The following is a 16,136-nucleotide window of genomic DNA, read 5'->3' on the forward strand; positions in this document are numbered from 1 at the left end:
CCACTCATGGGTGTCCAGTTGCGGTATTGGTGTGCAAATTACAGCCTTAATCACCGATGAAAATCAGTCAGGATGGATGCACGAATCAGGCTTCTGTTGCTGAGGCACATATGTTGCGACGTTCGCTGAACGGTCGATGAGGAGACACTGTTGGTAACCTCTTGGTTCGTCTGGGCGATAGTTGCATATCTGATCGTACACATCGCCGCATCTGTCGTTCACTCCTGTCACCTTCGCATTCGGGAGGACGACAGTTCAATTCCGCGTCCGGCCATCCTGATTTAGATTTTCCATGATTTCCCTAAATCACTTCAGGCCAATGCCGGGATGGTTCCTTTGAAAGGGCACAGCCGACTTCCTTCCCCGTCCTTCCCTAATCCGATGAGACCGAAGACATCGCTGTTTGATCTCTTCCCCCAAACAATCGAGTCCAATCCAATCCTGTCACCTACGACCCGTGATGCACTACAGTTGCCTCTGTGTCTGTGGGATCTACATCTACTTCGTGTGTAGACGAACTGACGTCTCGATTATGTCGCATAAATGTTCGATGGCATTTGTATTGGGGATCTCGTTGGCCAAATGATTCACTCAAATTGTCCACAATGTTCTTCAAACCAATAGCGAACAGCTGTCGCCCGGTGACAACTCCATCGTTGCTTGGGGCATGAGGTCCGTGAATGGCTGCAGATGGTCTGCACGTAGTCGGACAAAATATTTTCCAGTTGCCTTGTCGGCAACTTGCGTCCACGGTTTCGTGAAGTCTGCGCCACATCGAACCCTACCATCAGCTCTTACCAACTGAAATCGGGACTCATATGACCAGGCCACGGTTTTCCAGTCTTACAGAGTCCAACCGATAAGGTCACCAGCCCAGGAGAGGCGCTGCAGGCGATGTTGAACCCTTAGCAAAGGTACTCGCGTCGGTCGTCTGTTTCGCCATAGCCCATTAACGGTAAATTTCACCGCACTGTCCGAACGGATGCGTTGGTCGTACGCCGCACATTGATTTATGCAGTGTTGCTTGTGTGTTAGCAATAACTCTACGCAAACGATGCTGTTTTCCGTCATCAAGTGAAGGCCGTCGGGCAGTGCGTTGTTGCGTTTCCCGTGGTGAGGCGTAAAGCCTGAAATGTGATACTCCGGGTACGCCCTCGGCGCTCTGGATACTGAATTCCCTAACGATTTCCGAAATGGGATGTCCCTTGTGTTTGGCTCCAACTACCATTCCGCGTTCAAAGTCTGTTAATTCCCCTCGTACGGCGGTAATCACGTCGGAAACGTTTTCATATCAATCACCAGAGTGCGAATGACGGCTCCACCAATCCACTGCCCTTTTATGCCCAGTGTACGCGATAAAAACGCTACATGCATATATTCATATCGCTATCCCTTTATTTTGTCACCTCAGTTTAACCACGGAGGCAAGCAGATAGTTCACAGAGTTAGCCGTTTCGGAAATGCATGCACCCTTGGCCCGAAAGCCAATGTGAAACGTCCCCTTTTGAACAATTATACAAGACTGTGCTTAAACTGACACACAATATTTTTAGCGCAACGCAATCTGACTTTCAAAAATCCCTACAAAAGAAGGGCCCTGACTAACATTAACCTATACGTTTCACAAATCACTTACCTCACGAAAATCTTGGTTACTCGAGCTACTGCAATAAAGCGAGCGCCACTACTGCCAGCTAAATAAAAGATTCAAACTACAGAAGGCACTAACTACTGATAGGCATAGTTAGCAAATGAAAGAATTTAATACAGAACAAACACTGTATTTACCTTAATAGTCATAATATATATAGCAGTTCATGACAGTCTTACAAATTTCGAAACTCCGCCATCTCTCTCACCTCATCCATCACTGCTGGCGGCTCACCTCCAACTGCGCAACGCTACGCGCTGTTAACATCCAGCTGCCGCTGCCCAACACTACAATGGCAGACAACAATGCAAACTAGCCACAGACTGCACACAGCACAGCCAATGATTTTCATACAGAGCGCTACGTAACGTTTCCAATAAGAAAACATAAACAGCCTACTTACAAATGATAATATCCTTTTGGATGAGATAAATCGCTCCATTTCCGTATTAGAACAACGACTCCACAGTTATCCGTGACCATCCGACACGCTTTGTATAGCCTCCATCGCCACTGCTGCCACCTGGCGTCTCTGAGTTATTACTGCACGTTGACGTCGAACATAGGCAGTGACCACATTGATGTGACTGGACCGTGTATAAACTAGAATGCTTCACCGGCGACTTGAACCACTTGCTTCTGGAACACAAATTTACGCTGCTAGTATCTGCGTTTACTGTTGCTAGTTCAATAGGCAAGTATCCGGCTACAAACTCAAAAGACTAAGGTTTAGCCGCAGTCGACCCAACGGTTTCATTCTGTGACTAGTCGCGCCTTTCACTTTTGACAGCGATTTGCGTATGTGAAAAATGTTGAGTTGCACAGCGGTACGGCTTACGCGTTAAACTGTAGGTCAACCGTAACTGCCTGGGTAAGGCATTTCGAAGATTCAAGGAAGACAAGGGCGTTAGAGAAGAGAAGATAAATTCTGGACGATTAAATGTTAAATTTGGGCAACATACTTTTAAAAGAATGGAAGAGTCTGCCAGACAGGATAGTAAAACAACATGCAAAAAATACGTAGTAGCGAGGATTGTATGATACAAAATATCCTTCTGAAAAAAAAAATCAACTGAATTCCAAAAATATAAACAATAAGACTAGAAAAAGATTCATGAGAAGCTACGTATGGAGCACAGCTCTGCTGATGTGCGAAACTTGGGGCGTGGGAAAGAAAAGTTAGCAACTTTTAACATGTGTTACCTGAAATCGTTGAAGACGAGATGGATTAATCGAATAAGGAATAAATATATCTTACAATAACTCAAGGTCGGGAAAAGAAACCTAACAAAGAATCGGAGAGAGAGAGAGAGAGAGAGAGAGAGAGAGAGAGAGAGAGAGTTGTTGAGCACATATTACGACACGAGACGTTGCTGAAAAGTTTTGTTAAATGGATGGTTGGAAAAATATCTCAGCGAAAGTATAGATTACAGACGGTAGACGCTGTGGGGTGCTGCAGTTACGCTGAAACGAAGAGGATAACTGTCAAGTGACGGGAAAGGAAATTTATATCAAATTTACCTTAGGGCTGAAGACGAAAAAACGGTAGAGTTTATGTCTCGCCCGTTTTCGTAGTGATTAGCTATCTATATACATGTGTTCTTTCGATTTCGACACATTGTCTATTTAGGCACTATTTTATGAGTATTAAAAAATTACCTCTTTATCTACATCAGTACTCCGCAAGCCACGTGACAGTGTGTGGTGGAGGGTACTTCTATAACTGCTAACTGATTCCCCTGTCCTCGTCCCACTCGCGATTGGCTCATGAGAAGAATGATTGTCGGTAAGCCTGTGTGTTAGCTTTGACTTCCCAAAATTTTCTAGTCTTGGTCATTTCGAAAGATGTATATAGGGGGAGGTGATACGTTACCCGTCTCTTCACGCAAGAATCACAGATTGACGAACAATACTCAAGAATCGGCCGAATAAGCACTTCGAACGCCTCTTCCTTTGTGGACGAGTTACATTTGCTTACTATTCTTTCTATGAATCTCAGCGTGGCCTCTGCTTTTTCTACTATTGCTTTTATTTGGTTACTCCGCCTAATCTTAGATTACTAAACCCTCGTAAAATTTACAGTGGTTGGTTCAAAGGGCTCTGAGTACTATGGGACTTAACTACTGTGGTCATCAGTGCCCTAGAACTTAGAACTACTTAAACCTAACTAACCTAAGGACATCACACACATCCATGCCCGAGGCAGGATTCGAACCTGCGACCGTAGTGGTCGCGCGGCTTCAGACTGTAGCGCCTAGAACCGATCGGCTACTCTGGCCGGCGCTGGAGAAGAAAAAGGTCGGCATTTACAGTGGCTGTTGGTACGAATTTCGCCGTTTCCGCCAATCTGGTGTTGTCAGTGTAGGGTCTAAAACCGGATATTTTGTGCTTATTTTGCATGTGGCATACCACTGGAGACCTTACAATTTTAATTAACTAGTGAATACACTATAAATTATGACTTCCTTTGAATAAATCATGGAATAATAAAATTTTCGATGGTTTAGTAACAATGTGACATTTTACCCCCTTTAGTGTTCTAGGATTAGGCTCGCTCTCTACGGTAGATACCGTTTCCGACAATTTCTCACCAACAGCGTAGTTTTACAGTACTGCATTTCTTTTCCTATTTATGAGCAGTATGTTACATTTCTATATGTTCATGGTCAACTGCCAGAGCCTACACCATTCATCTGTCCTCTGTAGCGCATTCTGCAAATCGATGCTGTCTTATGGGGTTGCTGTTGCCTGTGACCGCACGTTCTACGTGTGTCGGTGAGCATCAATTACGCAATAATTTGTTTTACTATATTTAATCACTCTTTGGCTGTTTTACGTAAGATGCTGAAGACTAATTTATAGTTCTCGTGATCGATAAGTTAACTAACAGACTAACTGTCGTGCAAGAAAAATGTTGGCGACAGATTTTCAACTCTGTACGATGGAAAGTGGGAGGACTCGATCAGGAAAGCTTTGCTAAAAACAAGTTTTTATTTGTGAGACCCGAGTTTCTTCCAGCGTATACAATGTTCAGATAAAAATACGGGAGTGCAACCGGATGACGTTACCGGCAACCGCCGATATTTCGACGGGAGTGCAACCTACAGGTTTGAAAGCCGCCGACTCCAAGGCACGTTTCTCGAAATGTTCCATTAACAAATTGGCAGTAATAGGTGTCTACCGGCTTCCTTTCGTAACTCTGTCTGGTCGTAGGACTAGTCATTCAATAAAAAATGAGTGGAAGTCAACACGCGTCGAAATAGGTTCGTTAATTCAGCACCAAACCTAACCTCTGTCAGACGTAACGAATCAGGAGGAGGAACACGAGTAAAGAGAGAGAGCACATCAAAACTTACTAGCATATCGGAGTCATTCAAACGCATTCCCTCTAATGGACGTAAGAAAGCCGCCGAGTTCTTAATGTGGTGCTCAAACCGACCTACTGTAGGGCTCAACAGAGTACCGAGGAGTTTTTCTACACGACATGTCGGAGCACCAATGTTAGTCACAATCTGACAAAGAGGAACTCCTGTCTCGTGGAATCTAGGAGGGGAGGGGGGGCATGGTTGCGTATAGCCAAGGCCGAGCAACACAATAAGTATTAATACCCCTGATAGTCTCCTGTGATAAGAAACTTTCCTTCAGGAGACTCAACATTTTTTGTCGGGTCAGCGCCATTCCTATTATACGCCGAATCAGACAGTAAACACTGCGTCTTTTGAACGTAACCCTGCTCGTCCAAAGCAACGGCAGTATTGCCCTCGCCCGCAGGTAAAATAACAATATCCCGATCAACTCTAACATAAAGTAGCCCTTCAGCTCTTGTGATATTACTATTGGGTGGACGTGTGCCAGTCAAGACACGACACGCCTGCCTCCTAGCCGCCTCTGCAACATCAGGAGGTAGGTTAGAAACACCCTGTTCAACAGTACTAATAAAATCAACCACTGGCAAACGCTTGGGATCGGTGCAAAATTAAGCCTTTCCCTTAGCATGGGTAAAGCTGCGTCGTCAAATGCTCCCCCCGTGAGATTTATCACAGAACGTCGAGATGTAGTATTAGACTCCGAGCCACGGAAACGTTCAATCTTCGCCAAGTGTCGGGCAGTTACAGAATGAAATTCACAGTCCGACTGTGACCATGAAGTACCGTTCAGCCAATCCTAAAAGAAAGCTTTTGATGTGATGTCTCTCGTCACTCCTGTCTGACTCGGTACGGTTGATTGAGGTTAGGCTTGGTGCTGAATTAACAAACCTATTTCGACATAAGTTGACTTAGATTTATTTTTTATTCTGTGACTTTTTATTCTACGAGCATACAGATGGAACAGCGAATGGAAGCCAGTTGTCACCTATTATTGCCAATTTGTTTGTGGAAGATTTCGAGGAACATGCCTTGAAATCGGCGGTTTTGAAATCTGCGTGTTTTTTTCCCAGATACGTAGACGATACTATTACAAAACTTTGAAAAACACAGCCCTCAGTCGCGAACACAATTTGTAACCGAGGTTTCGGTGTCACAAGGGACACCTTCTTTGGACAAAATGAAAACTAAATGTTACAGCATAACGTACAAAAAAAATACGAAAGCTGCGGTCATACCTGACAGCGTCAGAAAGTCGGAATTAAAATAAAATGCAACAGAGGTGCAAGCCATTAGGGGCTGTCATGTGTCCTCTGCTACAGTCAACACAAAACTGAAACATGACTTGTGCGCCACGGCAACTTCAAGACAATACCGCCATCTGGTGGCTAATTGGTAAAACAAGGTATTTTGTAAACATCTCTCGTACCTGTAGAGAGGGAAATAAACAAACACCTGTACGGTGTACATGAAGTAATTACAGTAGCGGGATGCTGCATAATATAAAATACAACTAATGAATGACTGGCTGTAGTACAAAAATTCCAGAATAAATGCATAAAGAAGACATATACGAAATAATCCATTACATGACATTACTGCTTGTTATAATAGACACGTTATAAGAACCAAAAAAGTTTTTTTTAATTTACGTGTATGAGCCGTAAAAAGTAGAAAGAAAAGGTATCTCTGAATCTGCAAGAAGTAGTTGGTACATCAAAGTGTTAGATCTCGTCAAGCAGCGGCTTTATACCATTGAAATAACTTCTTTCGCGCAACTGCACCCGCTCGTTGAGAAAAAGTCCGTCATTCGAAAGTAAATGCTCGAAAATTTCCAGCTCCTCCAAAATATCAAGTTTACGCCTTTTTTTCAATATGCAAAATTTTCAACTTCTCAACTCCTTTAGGAGAGTGCCCTGTGATAAAAAGGTGATCTGCGAAAGATGAATTAGGGGCACACGAACCGTTTTTCCTCAGAAAATGTTCTTTACAGCGAATTGAAAAAGACACGTCCTGTTTGACCAATATAATAGGCACCGCAAGTGTCACATGAAATCTTGTAGACACCAAAATTCTGTAGAGGGCTAGTAGTTGACTTTAAATTATGGATGACATTTTTTCTCAAGTTGTTATTTGTAGAAAAGGCGATATTACATTTGTATTTAATCCGAAGCAACCTTTGAATCAGGTATGACACTGGACCTAAAAATGGAATTGAGAAGAATTTTTTTCTCCGATTTTTCTGGGACGCTGATGAGAGAAACAAGTGTAGTACCATTCTTGCCAATCTTCTTTCTGAGTATATCATCTACCAACCGAGCTTCGTAACCATTATTACCCGCCACGGTTTTGGTAAGATTAATCTCATTATTAAAGTTTTCTTTCGAGAGGGGAATGTAAGTGCTTTGTGAATAGCCGAGAAAAAGAAAGAATTTTTGTGAGAGGCTGGCTGCGTAGAAGTAGCTGGAACGATTTAATCAGTTTGAGTCTCTTTACGGAAAATGTTGAAGGAAATTCAGTTTTCAATTAATGACAACGTAAGATCGAGGAAATTTAATTGACGATTTTCATTTTCTAGTTCACAAGTGAACTTAATATTATCATGAAGATCATTAAACAGATTGAAAATGTGGTTGATCCCATCAGGAGGACCTATGTAGACTACAAATAGATCGTCAACGTATCTACAGTAGCACAAAATGCCCAGATCTGTAGCTGAAAACAACGTAAAGAATTTCACCTCTAACGAATTGATAAAAATATTGGCAAGAATTCCGGCTAGCGGGTTCCCCATGGCTAGGCCGTCATTTTGTTGGAACAGTTGCCCATTAAACTGAAAGTAATTGTACTTAACTACAACGGTGATCAAATTCATAAAATCTGTAATTTCTTCATCACAGATATCTTTCTCAAACCTACGCAGATTTTCGTCCACAATCTTAAGTTTCTTGCATGGGAACATTGGTGTAAAGGTTTTTTATGTCTAACGAAACAATGAAGTAGCCTGATCACAGTCTATATCCTCTACTTTGCGAACTACAGCAGCACTATTGAAGACAGAACAGCAGTGAGTGAAGACAAAAGACTTTTTCAGCCGATCATGTAAAAATCTAGCAAGCTCATGATAAGCACTGTTCTGACTGTTCGAAATCGGACGAATGGGATGGTCAAGCTTATGTATCTTAAACTGCGCTCATAATTTGGGAGGTTGTGGATTCATATTAATAAGTGACTTTTTGTGAAATGGCTTAAGCAAGAAATTGGCGTTGTTAACAGCTGATCTGATTTCTTTCTGGAGGAAGGGAGTAGGATCGACTTGCAGTCTAGAAATACCATTTTCTTCTAAAAAAGATATGGTTTTCGAAATATATTCTTCATTACATGCAATTACTAATGAAGAGCCCTTATCAGCTTTCGTTATAAGAGCGTCATTATCTTTAAGTTTCTTATCAATATTTCTAATCAAGACCTTGTCATTACATGAGGCATTATGGGAAGCAGCCTGACATTTACTAAAAACATTTGTTACATCATAAGGAATCCTAGTTTGCACAGCACTATCCATTTTTATGCAGTCTAAACCAGTTTTCAGGTCTACAAGGACATTCTGCACGACCTACTTGTTAGTCAAATCTGGTTTAACATTATACTTAAGCCCTTGTTCTAACCGACTAGTTTCTGCTTCTGTAAAATTGATATTAGTCTTATTTAAAACTCTGTGATAAAATACACGGTCACTTTTTTTTAATTTTTCGAAAAAGGCAGAAAAGCTTACTGATTTTCTTTTCATGCCTGTACATAACACCTTGTTTATAATTCTCTAAATAGTCATTAATTTGTGACCATACAACATCGATATTGACGTTAAACAAATCATGGCACAATCTTGTAATTTCAAGATACAGATCGTAAGCCTCTGCATTAAGAGCGTCTTTTGTTATTTGGGCTCAGGGCCGGCCGGAGTGGCCGAGCGGTTCTAGGCGCTACAGTCTGGAACCGCGCGACCGCTACGGTCGCAGGTTCGAATCCAGCCTCGGGCATGGATGTTTGTGATATCCTTAGTTTAGTTAGGTTTAAGTAGTTGTAAGTTCTAGGGGGCTGATGACCTCAGATGTTAAGTCCCATAGTGCTCAGAGCCATTTGAGCCATTTGGCCTCATGGCAGTGACAATTTGAACGACTTTTTAGAACACCTGAATTCAGTTCACCCGAATAGTGGTTTCACGATGAAGATGGAAAAGAATGGCTGTCTTCCCTTTCTTCATGTGTTGGTTAGGAGGAAGGTGGATGGCAAGTTTGGACATGCCATTTACAGGAAGCCTACTCACACTGACTTGTATCTGCTGGCTGGTAGTTGTCAATATCCGGCTCAACGTGAAGGGGTAGTTCGTACCTTGGTTCACAGGGCCCATGTCATCTCGGACCTGAGAGTTTGTCAGCTGAGCCATCTCGAAGTCATCCTTCTTCAAAATGTTTATAGCGAAAGACATATTAGACGTGCGTTGCGCTATCGACTAACTGTGCACTGAGTGAGTAATGAAGTGATGATAATTACGAGATGGCACCATCGTCTACGGCCTTTTTGCGTTACGCAGCGAGCATTTCGAACAGGCATGGTCGTATTTTGCGGAAATATGATATGAAGTGTGTTTCTCGACCAACAACTAGGATCAGCGTTCTATAAGGTTCCGTAAATGGTGAGCTTGGTTTGATAAGACGGATGTCTACCGTATTCCTTGCAGTTGTGGCATGTCGCATATTGGCCGGACTATGAGGACAGCTGTGGAACACCGTTGTACTGAGCATAAGCGTCACACACGCTTACAACAGCCGAGCAAATTCGCCACTGCAGAACCTTGTCTTGGCGCCGGTCATCCTATGGAATATAACAACACGGAGATTCTGGCATGCACTTCCAGATGATGTTGATGACGATGTTTGGTCTGTGGAGCGCTCAACTGCGCGGTTATCAACGCCCGTACAAATTCCCAACCTTTTCTCAGTCCAATCTCGCCACTATCATTAACGGTGATGAAATGATGAGGACAACACAAACACCCAGTCATCTCGAGGCAGGTGAAAATCCCTGATCCCGCCGGGAATGCACTTCCAGCTATTGAGATAGTGTTATTAAGTAAGTTGTGGAAATTAAATTAGCAAGTAACCTTATAAATAGAGATAGCGGCTTTTGTTTAAATTCTGCGTCGATCCTGCTTTCTCAACTGTAAAAAAAAAAAAAAAAAAAAAAAAATCCAATTGCACAGCGCTTACACGCTGCAGTTTTGCGTTGAAAATGGCAGCGTGTGCTCCTGTCGAAATATCGACGGTTGTCCCTAAAGTTATCTGAGCAAGTTTTTTGTTGTTACTGCATCCATTCGTTAGGCGCATTGAACAAAATTCTGAAACTGAAAAACCGTTTTGTTACTCTGCGTCACTGGAGTTCCGGCTGTTACTTTTACCATAGTTTTCTGTCACTCTGCGGACGACATTGTAATCTTCTTGCTGTGACTGTGAATAGTTTCTGGCACCTAGCAGCTTTGTTGTCATTATTTCATCTTCCGTTTTGTTTTTAATATTGTACTATGTAATTTTTAGTGTATCTATTTTTAAATAATAATATTGTGAAAAGGAAAGTTGCTATTCACCATAGAGCGGAGATGCTGAGTCGCAGATAGGCACAACAAAAAGGTTGTCACAAATATAGCTTTCGGCCAGTAACGCCTTCGTCAGGATTAGATGGCAAACACACACATACACACTCACGCAAACGCAACTCACACACCCATGACTGCAACTGAGGCCTCAGTTGCCTGAGACAGCAATCATGCGTGTGTGAGTTCAAATGTTCAAATGTGTGTGAAATCTTATGGGACTTAACTGCTAAAGTCATCAGTCCCTAAGCTTACACACTACTTAACCTAAATTATCCTAAGGACAAACATACACACCCATGCCCGAGGGAAGACTCGAATCTCCGCCGGGACCAGCCGCACAGTCCAAGACTGCAGCGCCCTAGACCGCTCGGCTAATCCCGCGCGGCATGCGTGTGTGAGTTGCGTTTGCGTGAGTGTGTATGTTGTGATGTAACAAAATAAAAGTGATGTTGTTATTCAATGGAAAAGTTGGATTTTGAGATTTCTTACTGTTTTATCAATCACAATTGGCGTAAGAATCATGGATTGACCATTGTCATAAAATATTGCATTATGAAATGTGAATAGCCCTTACTTGCAGTTTCGCGTGGCTTGAAGTAGTCACAGCTAGCATGCTATTGATTAAGAAATTGCATTGCCCGCATCTCGTGGTCGTGCGGTAGCGTTCTCGCTTCCCACGCCCGGGTTCCCGGGTTCGATTCCCGGCGGGGTCAGGGATTTTCTCTGCCTCGTGATGGCTGGGTGTTGTGTGCTGTCCTTAGGTTAGTTAGGTTTAAGTAGTTCTAAGTTCTAGGGGACTGATGACCATAGCTGTTAAGTCCCATAGTGCTCAGAGCCATTTTTTGAAGAAATTGCATTATCGTCTAATTACTTCATGATCGTAGATACGATCATACCCGGTCGTGAAGTTATTGTTATGACAAACAGTTTCCTAAGGGACCAGGAAGTTCTTAAGGGCGCAAGAACGACTGTAACTTCACACAAAAGGGAAATTCTCTGTAATCTTAGCAAGATGCATAATTAAAACGAAAATAATACTGAGGAGATGATAGGAATGAGCGCTGCTAAATGATTAAATATTTCCAGAACAAATATTTATTATAACTAAAACATATATCGTACCTTATGCTTAGTACTACAATGACGGTAGATTTTTATGTCCGTTTCATGTCCATTTAGCGCTCTTTTATATAGTCATTGTCCTCTTGAGTCGCCCGTGCGTCGTCACGATAAGTTATAACAGTTCTTCTTTTTACACGCCTCTCAAACTTAGACGGAGCACGTTTTTATACATGTAGTAAAAATTAGATCAGATCACCACAATCTGCGTCTGTCTTCCTTGAGAAAAACGGTACAAGTGTTTAGCGCTCAGGGCTTCATTTGTTCTCCAGCTAACAAAATAGTGAAGGATCGCATATCGATCCGTATTCTTCTGTTTATATTGCCGCCCAAAGACGATGAATTACATTATTTAGGAAATTCCACCGTCGCCATGCGACGTCTTATTATACAATAATCATTCTTTATGAACAAGTATTTGCCTTCTGGCTGAAAGTGTTAACTACTTGCTGTTTTAATGAAGCCAAAAATAGCGAATACCACAATGTGTGTGTTTGTCATCTAATTCTGACGAAGGCGTTACTAGCCGAAAGCTATATTAGTGACAACCTTTTTGTTGTGCCTATCTGCGACGCAGCATCTGCGCTCTATGGTGAGTAGCAACGTTCCTTTTCACAATATTTTTACGTTCCATCCTGGATTTTCAAATGGTTCAAATGGCTCTGTGCACTATGGGACTTAATATCTGAGGTCACCAGTCCCCTAGAACTTAGAACTACGTAAACCTAACCTAAGGACATCACACACATCCATGCCCGAGGCAGGATTCGAACATGCGACCGTAGAGGTCGCGCGGTTCCAGACTGAAGTGCCTAGAACCGCTCTGCCACACCGGCCGGCCCTGAACTTCCCATTGTTTTCTTTTTAAACAATTAAATACCAAAATGTCACAAATTTATTGATACCTTTATTTGTTTTGATGCATGTGTGAACCATTAATGCGTTTTTGTTTAAGTTGGCATGGAGACAAAGGGATACCATAAAATACATAACGTATTTTTTTTTTCGGACATGCAAAGCCTTGCAGTGATGCATTGTCACTCCAACAGGAAAGATTATGACTTCGTTTGCAGGTAGAAATGTAATAGGTGCCGTATTTGTACGGTGACGGTGAGAAAAAGAATGGAATTCGCAGGCATACATCACTTCTAAGCAGCTCCGCCTGCGACGTTGTAATTCCCAGGAAAGGAGTGCGCGCACCGTTTGTTGTTTTTGGCGTCAAAATACGGCCCGGGTTTTGTTTGCCTCTAGGGGGAAGGCCACGCGCATCGCAGAAGCGTTGCTCCGGTCCGCTCTACGCATGCGCCGATGAGCTTTCGGCTTCCCTCGTCAATGCTCGGCAGGATTCGGCAGCAGCTCCGCAGTCGAGCAGCTCAACAGTTGCGGAGTGGACGCCTCCGGGTGAGGTCGTGTGTACCGTGAAAGTGTGCCGCGTAGTTGCGTTCCGCGCGTGTTCGCGTTCTTGTTTTCAGCGTGTGTGTTTATTGTTTACTGTAGACGTGCGCAATCCGACTGTTTTGTGCCTGCCGCCTTGTAGCAGTACCCTACTCATTTTTTATTCTGTGTCTCTTCGGTCAATTTAGAAAGAGCAGCCTTACAGCGATAGAAGTGAGCAGCTCGTCGCGTACGTGCTGCCAACTGCATTCAAGTATTGTTATGTCTGGTTTGCTGAGGATATGAGGCATCTTACGATGCTGTGGCCGTCCGTCCTAGTGATACTGGTGGCGACAGCATGTGCGAGTGCGGACAATTGTATGCAGCTGCAAGACAAGCCAGGGTATACCGTGCCACCAGGAGACATCTCAGTGGAGTACGGCAAGCCCCTGGAGATACTGTGTGTGTTGGACGCCGAACACAAGGCCACCGCAGGAAGCAACGCCAGCGACATCGCGTTCGAGCGGAACGGGTCCCCCGTCCCCTCGAAAAATGTGCAGGTGGTGAATTCAACCACGGCACGCCTTTACATGGAACATGCTGAACCCGCAGGCAACGCCTACTATTACTGTTTGCTCAAACCCAGCGGCCGAGAGCCAACCACCGTCTGCATGAACCGCGTCGATGTTGGGTACCCACCGGGGGATCTGAAGATTGAGAATTTCACGTGTGTTTCTAGACACTTGAAAAATCTCAACTGCACTTGGCAGGTTCCCGAGAACCCGATAAAAACCACCTACAGCATCAGCTACACGTACGGTTTGCCAGAGACGAGATACCTCAACGGCGTCAAGTGCCCAGATAAGAACAGTCCAAATTTTGGGTACTGCTACTGGGACGGTAAAACAGATCCGTTGTACCGCGAGAAGGATGAGACCTACTATTTCAAAATATCTGCAGAAAACGTTCTCGGCAATCACACATTCGAGGAAATCGAATTTAACCAGTGGGCACACGCACTGTTGGACAAGCCGGAGTTTCTGAATGGTTCATCGAAAACGACCAGTAGCGTGTACCTGCATTGGCAGATAGATCCGAACCTGAAGCCGCTGCCGCTGAAGTACAAACTCCTGTACAAGTCGGAGACGTCAGAGTGCGACACGACAGACGAGTGGAAGCAAGTGGACACCTCCGATTTCAACTGGAAGAGGTCGTCTTTCAATCTCACCGACCTGCCGTACGCGAATTTTCTGTACGACGTGCGGCTGTATATAGCTCCGGCCAAGGCGAAGGGGGACGACGTGTGGTCCGAACCGGCGACGTTTACTTTCAGAACGGAACCGATGCCTCCCACATCTCCACCAGATCTCGCCCCGGGCAGCTTCCAGGTCATCGGGAAGGAGTCTACGCGCGACGTTCTCATCTTCTGGAAGAGGCTGCCTCGCTGCCGGGAGAATGGAGACGATTTCCGATACAAGGTTGTGGCTAAAGAGGTCGGCACAGCGAAGCCAGAACTCGAGGATCCCCAACCCAAGTCATCGTACGCCAGGTTCAGTAACCTCTCGCTGAACGCGTATGAAGTTTCCGTGTATGCGGTGAACAAAGAGGGCAGCTCAAAACCGGCCGTTATACTGATACCCGAGAAGGTGCGGACACCGCCTCAGGCTTCGAGAATCGTCACGGTCGTCAAAGAGAACGGTGTTGTACAACTGAATTGGGACAGGGCTTTTCCGGAAGTGGGGACGAAGAAGGCAGAGACGTTCACAGTGTTTTGGTGCCAGAATGAGCAGCTCACCAGTGTGCACTGCTCGGGATTGCTCAACTCGGCGGTGGTGAGCAGCGAGAAGGCCGAAGCGACCATCCAGACGAGGCCCGGGAAGGTGTACGAATTCGGCGTGGCTGTGAACGCGGGCAACGCCAGCAGCGGCATTACGTGGGTCACCTGCACCTTGAGACCGGACAGCGTGTACGGTCGAGTTTCCATGCCGATCGTGCTCAAGACGGCGGCCACCTTTCTGGAGATCAGCTTCAAGGTGGACTGCCTCAATGGACTGAAGAGCGCCCACTATCAAGTTCAGTACTGCGCCATAGACGGGCCCACGAAACCAGAATGCAGGTGAGGAGCTGTCATTCATCTTTATCGACACGTATGCATAATGAATCACAGCTGAACGCGTGACATAGCTTATTTTGTATTGTATTTTTTGTATCCATTCCGAATCTTGTTGAACTCCGTAGCTGTTAACCAATTAGAGATTAACCATATTACGTCACTGCCGGTCTGTTATTTCGAAACCGCTACTGTTTACGTCGTACTTCTAATTTGTTCCACAATGCGTGTTAGGGAAGTTGCCTGTCTATATTCAGGTGGATTAGTGATACACGCGAGTGTTTCTTTTCTTTGCTGTAGCTGAGTGACTTATCTATTTCGAAGATATTCCAGCAAAAAGCACACCGCGTGTTGCATGTACACCTTTGTGTCATTGAATATCACAGAAAAAAACAAAAAAAAATTGTGTTTGTGTATGCTAAACGTGTTTTTACAACGACCTATAGTGTGCTTTTTACTGGAACGACATGTAAATAGCCATGTTGTCATTTATGTCGTATGAGTTCAGTGTCTTGTTACGCTAGTGACAGTAGCGAACTGATGCATAAAGCAGGCAGCTGGCTACATCCGGTAAACGAAATACTCATGTAGACCACTGATCTATTTGGGGTCTAGTGTAGCAGGGGATACAACCCGTCGGCTTTGGACAATGACGTCACAAGTCGCCAGAGAGCAGTTTATCATTTTCGCTTTTGCTGTTATGTTTCAGTTTCGTTTTTTAACTGATTGCTTAATAAAGTGGATCTGTTTATTCTATCTCGTGAGATTTTTTTTAAAAAAAGCCAAAAAACACTTATCAGCTACTGAAGGGAGCTACAACACTAAGAAGAATCGCTTCTCGTTTGGCGACTTGTGACGTCATTG

The 16,136-nt window shown here is 44.0% G+C and overlaps 1 protein-coding gene across 1 annotated transcript in view; it reads left to right on the forward strand.

Annotated features, from left to right (window-relative positions):
* Positions 1–15,282, forward strand: part of LOC124795645 (cytokine receptor-like) — a 150,928-nt gene extending 135,646 nt beyond the window's left edge. The window contains exon 2 of the mRNA XM_047259717.1: positions 13,372–15,282. Within this exon, the coding sequence (XP_047115673.1) occupies positions 13,372–15,282 (1,911 nt within the window). The remainder of the gene's footprint in view (positions 1–13,371) is intronic.
* Positions 15,283–16,136: the final 854 nt, after the last annotated feature.

This window comes from Schistocerca piceifrons, chromosome 4 (genome assembly GCF_021461385.2).
Source record: "Schistocerca piceifrons isolate TAMUIC-IGC-003096 chromosome 4, iqSchPice1.1, whole genome shotgun sequence".
NCBI lineage: Eukaryota > Metazoa > Arthropoda > Insecta > Orthoptera > Acrididae > Schistocerca > Schistocerca piceifrons.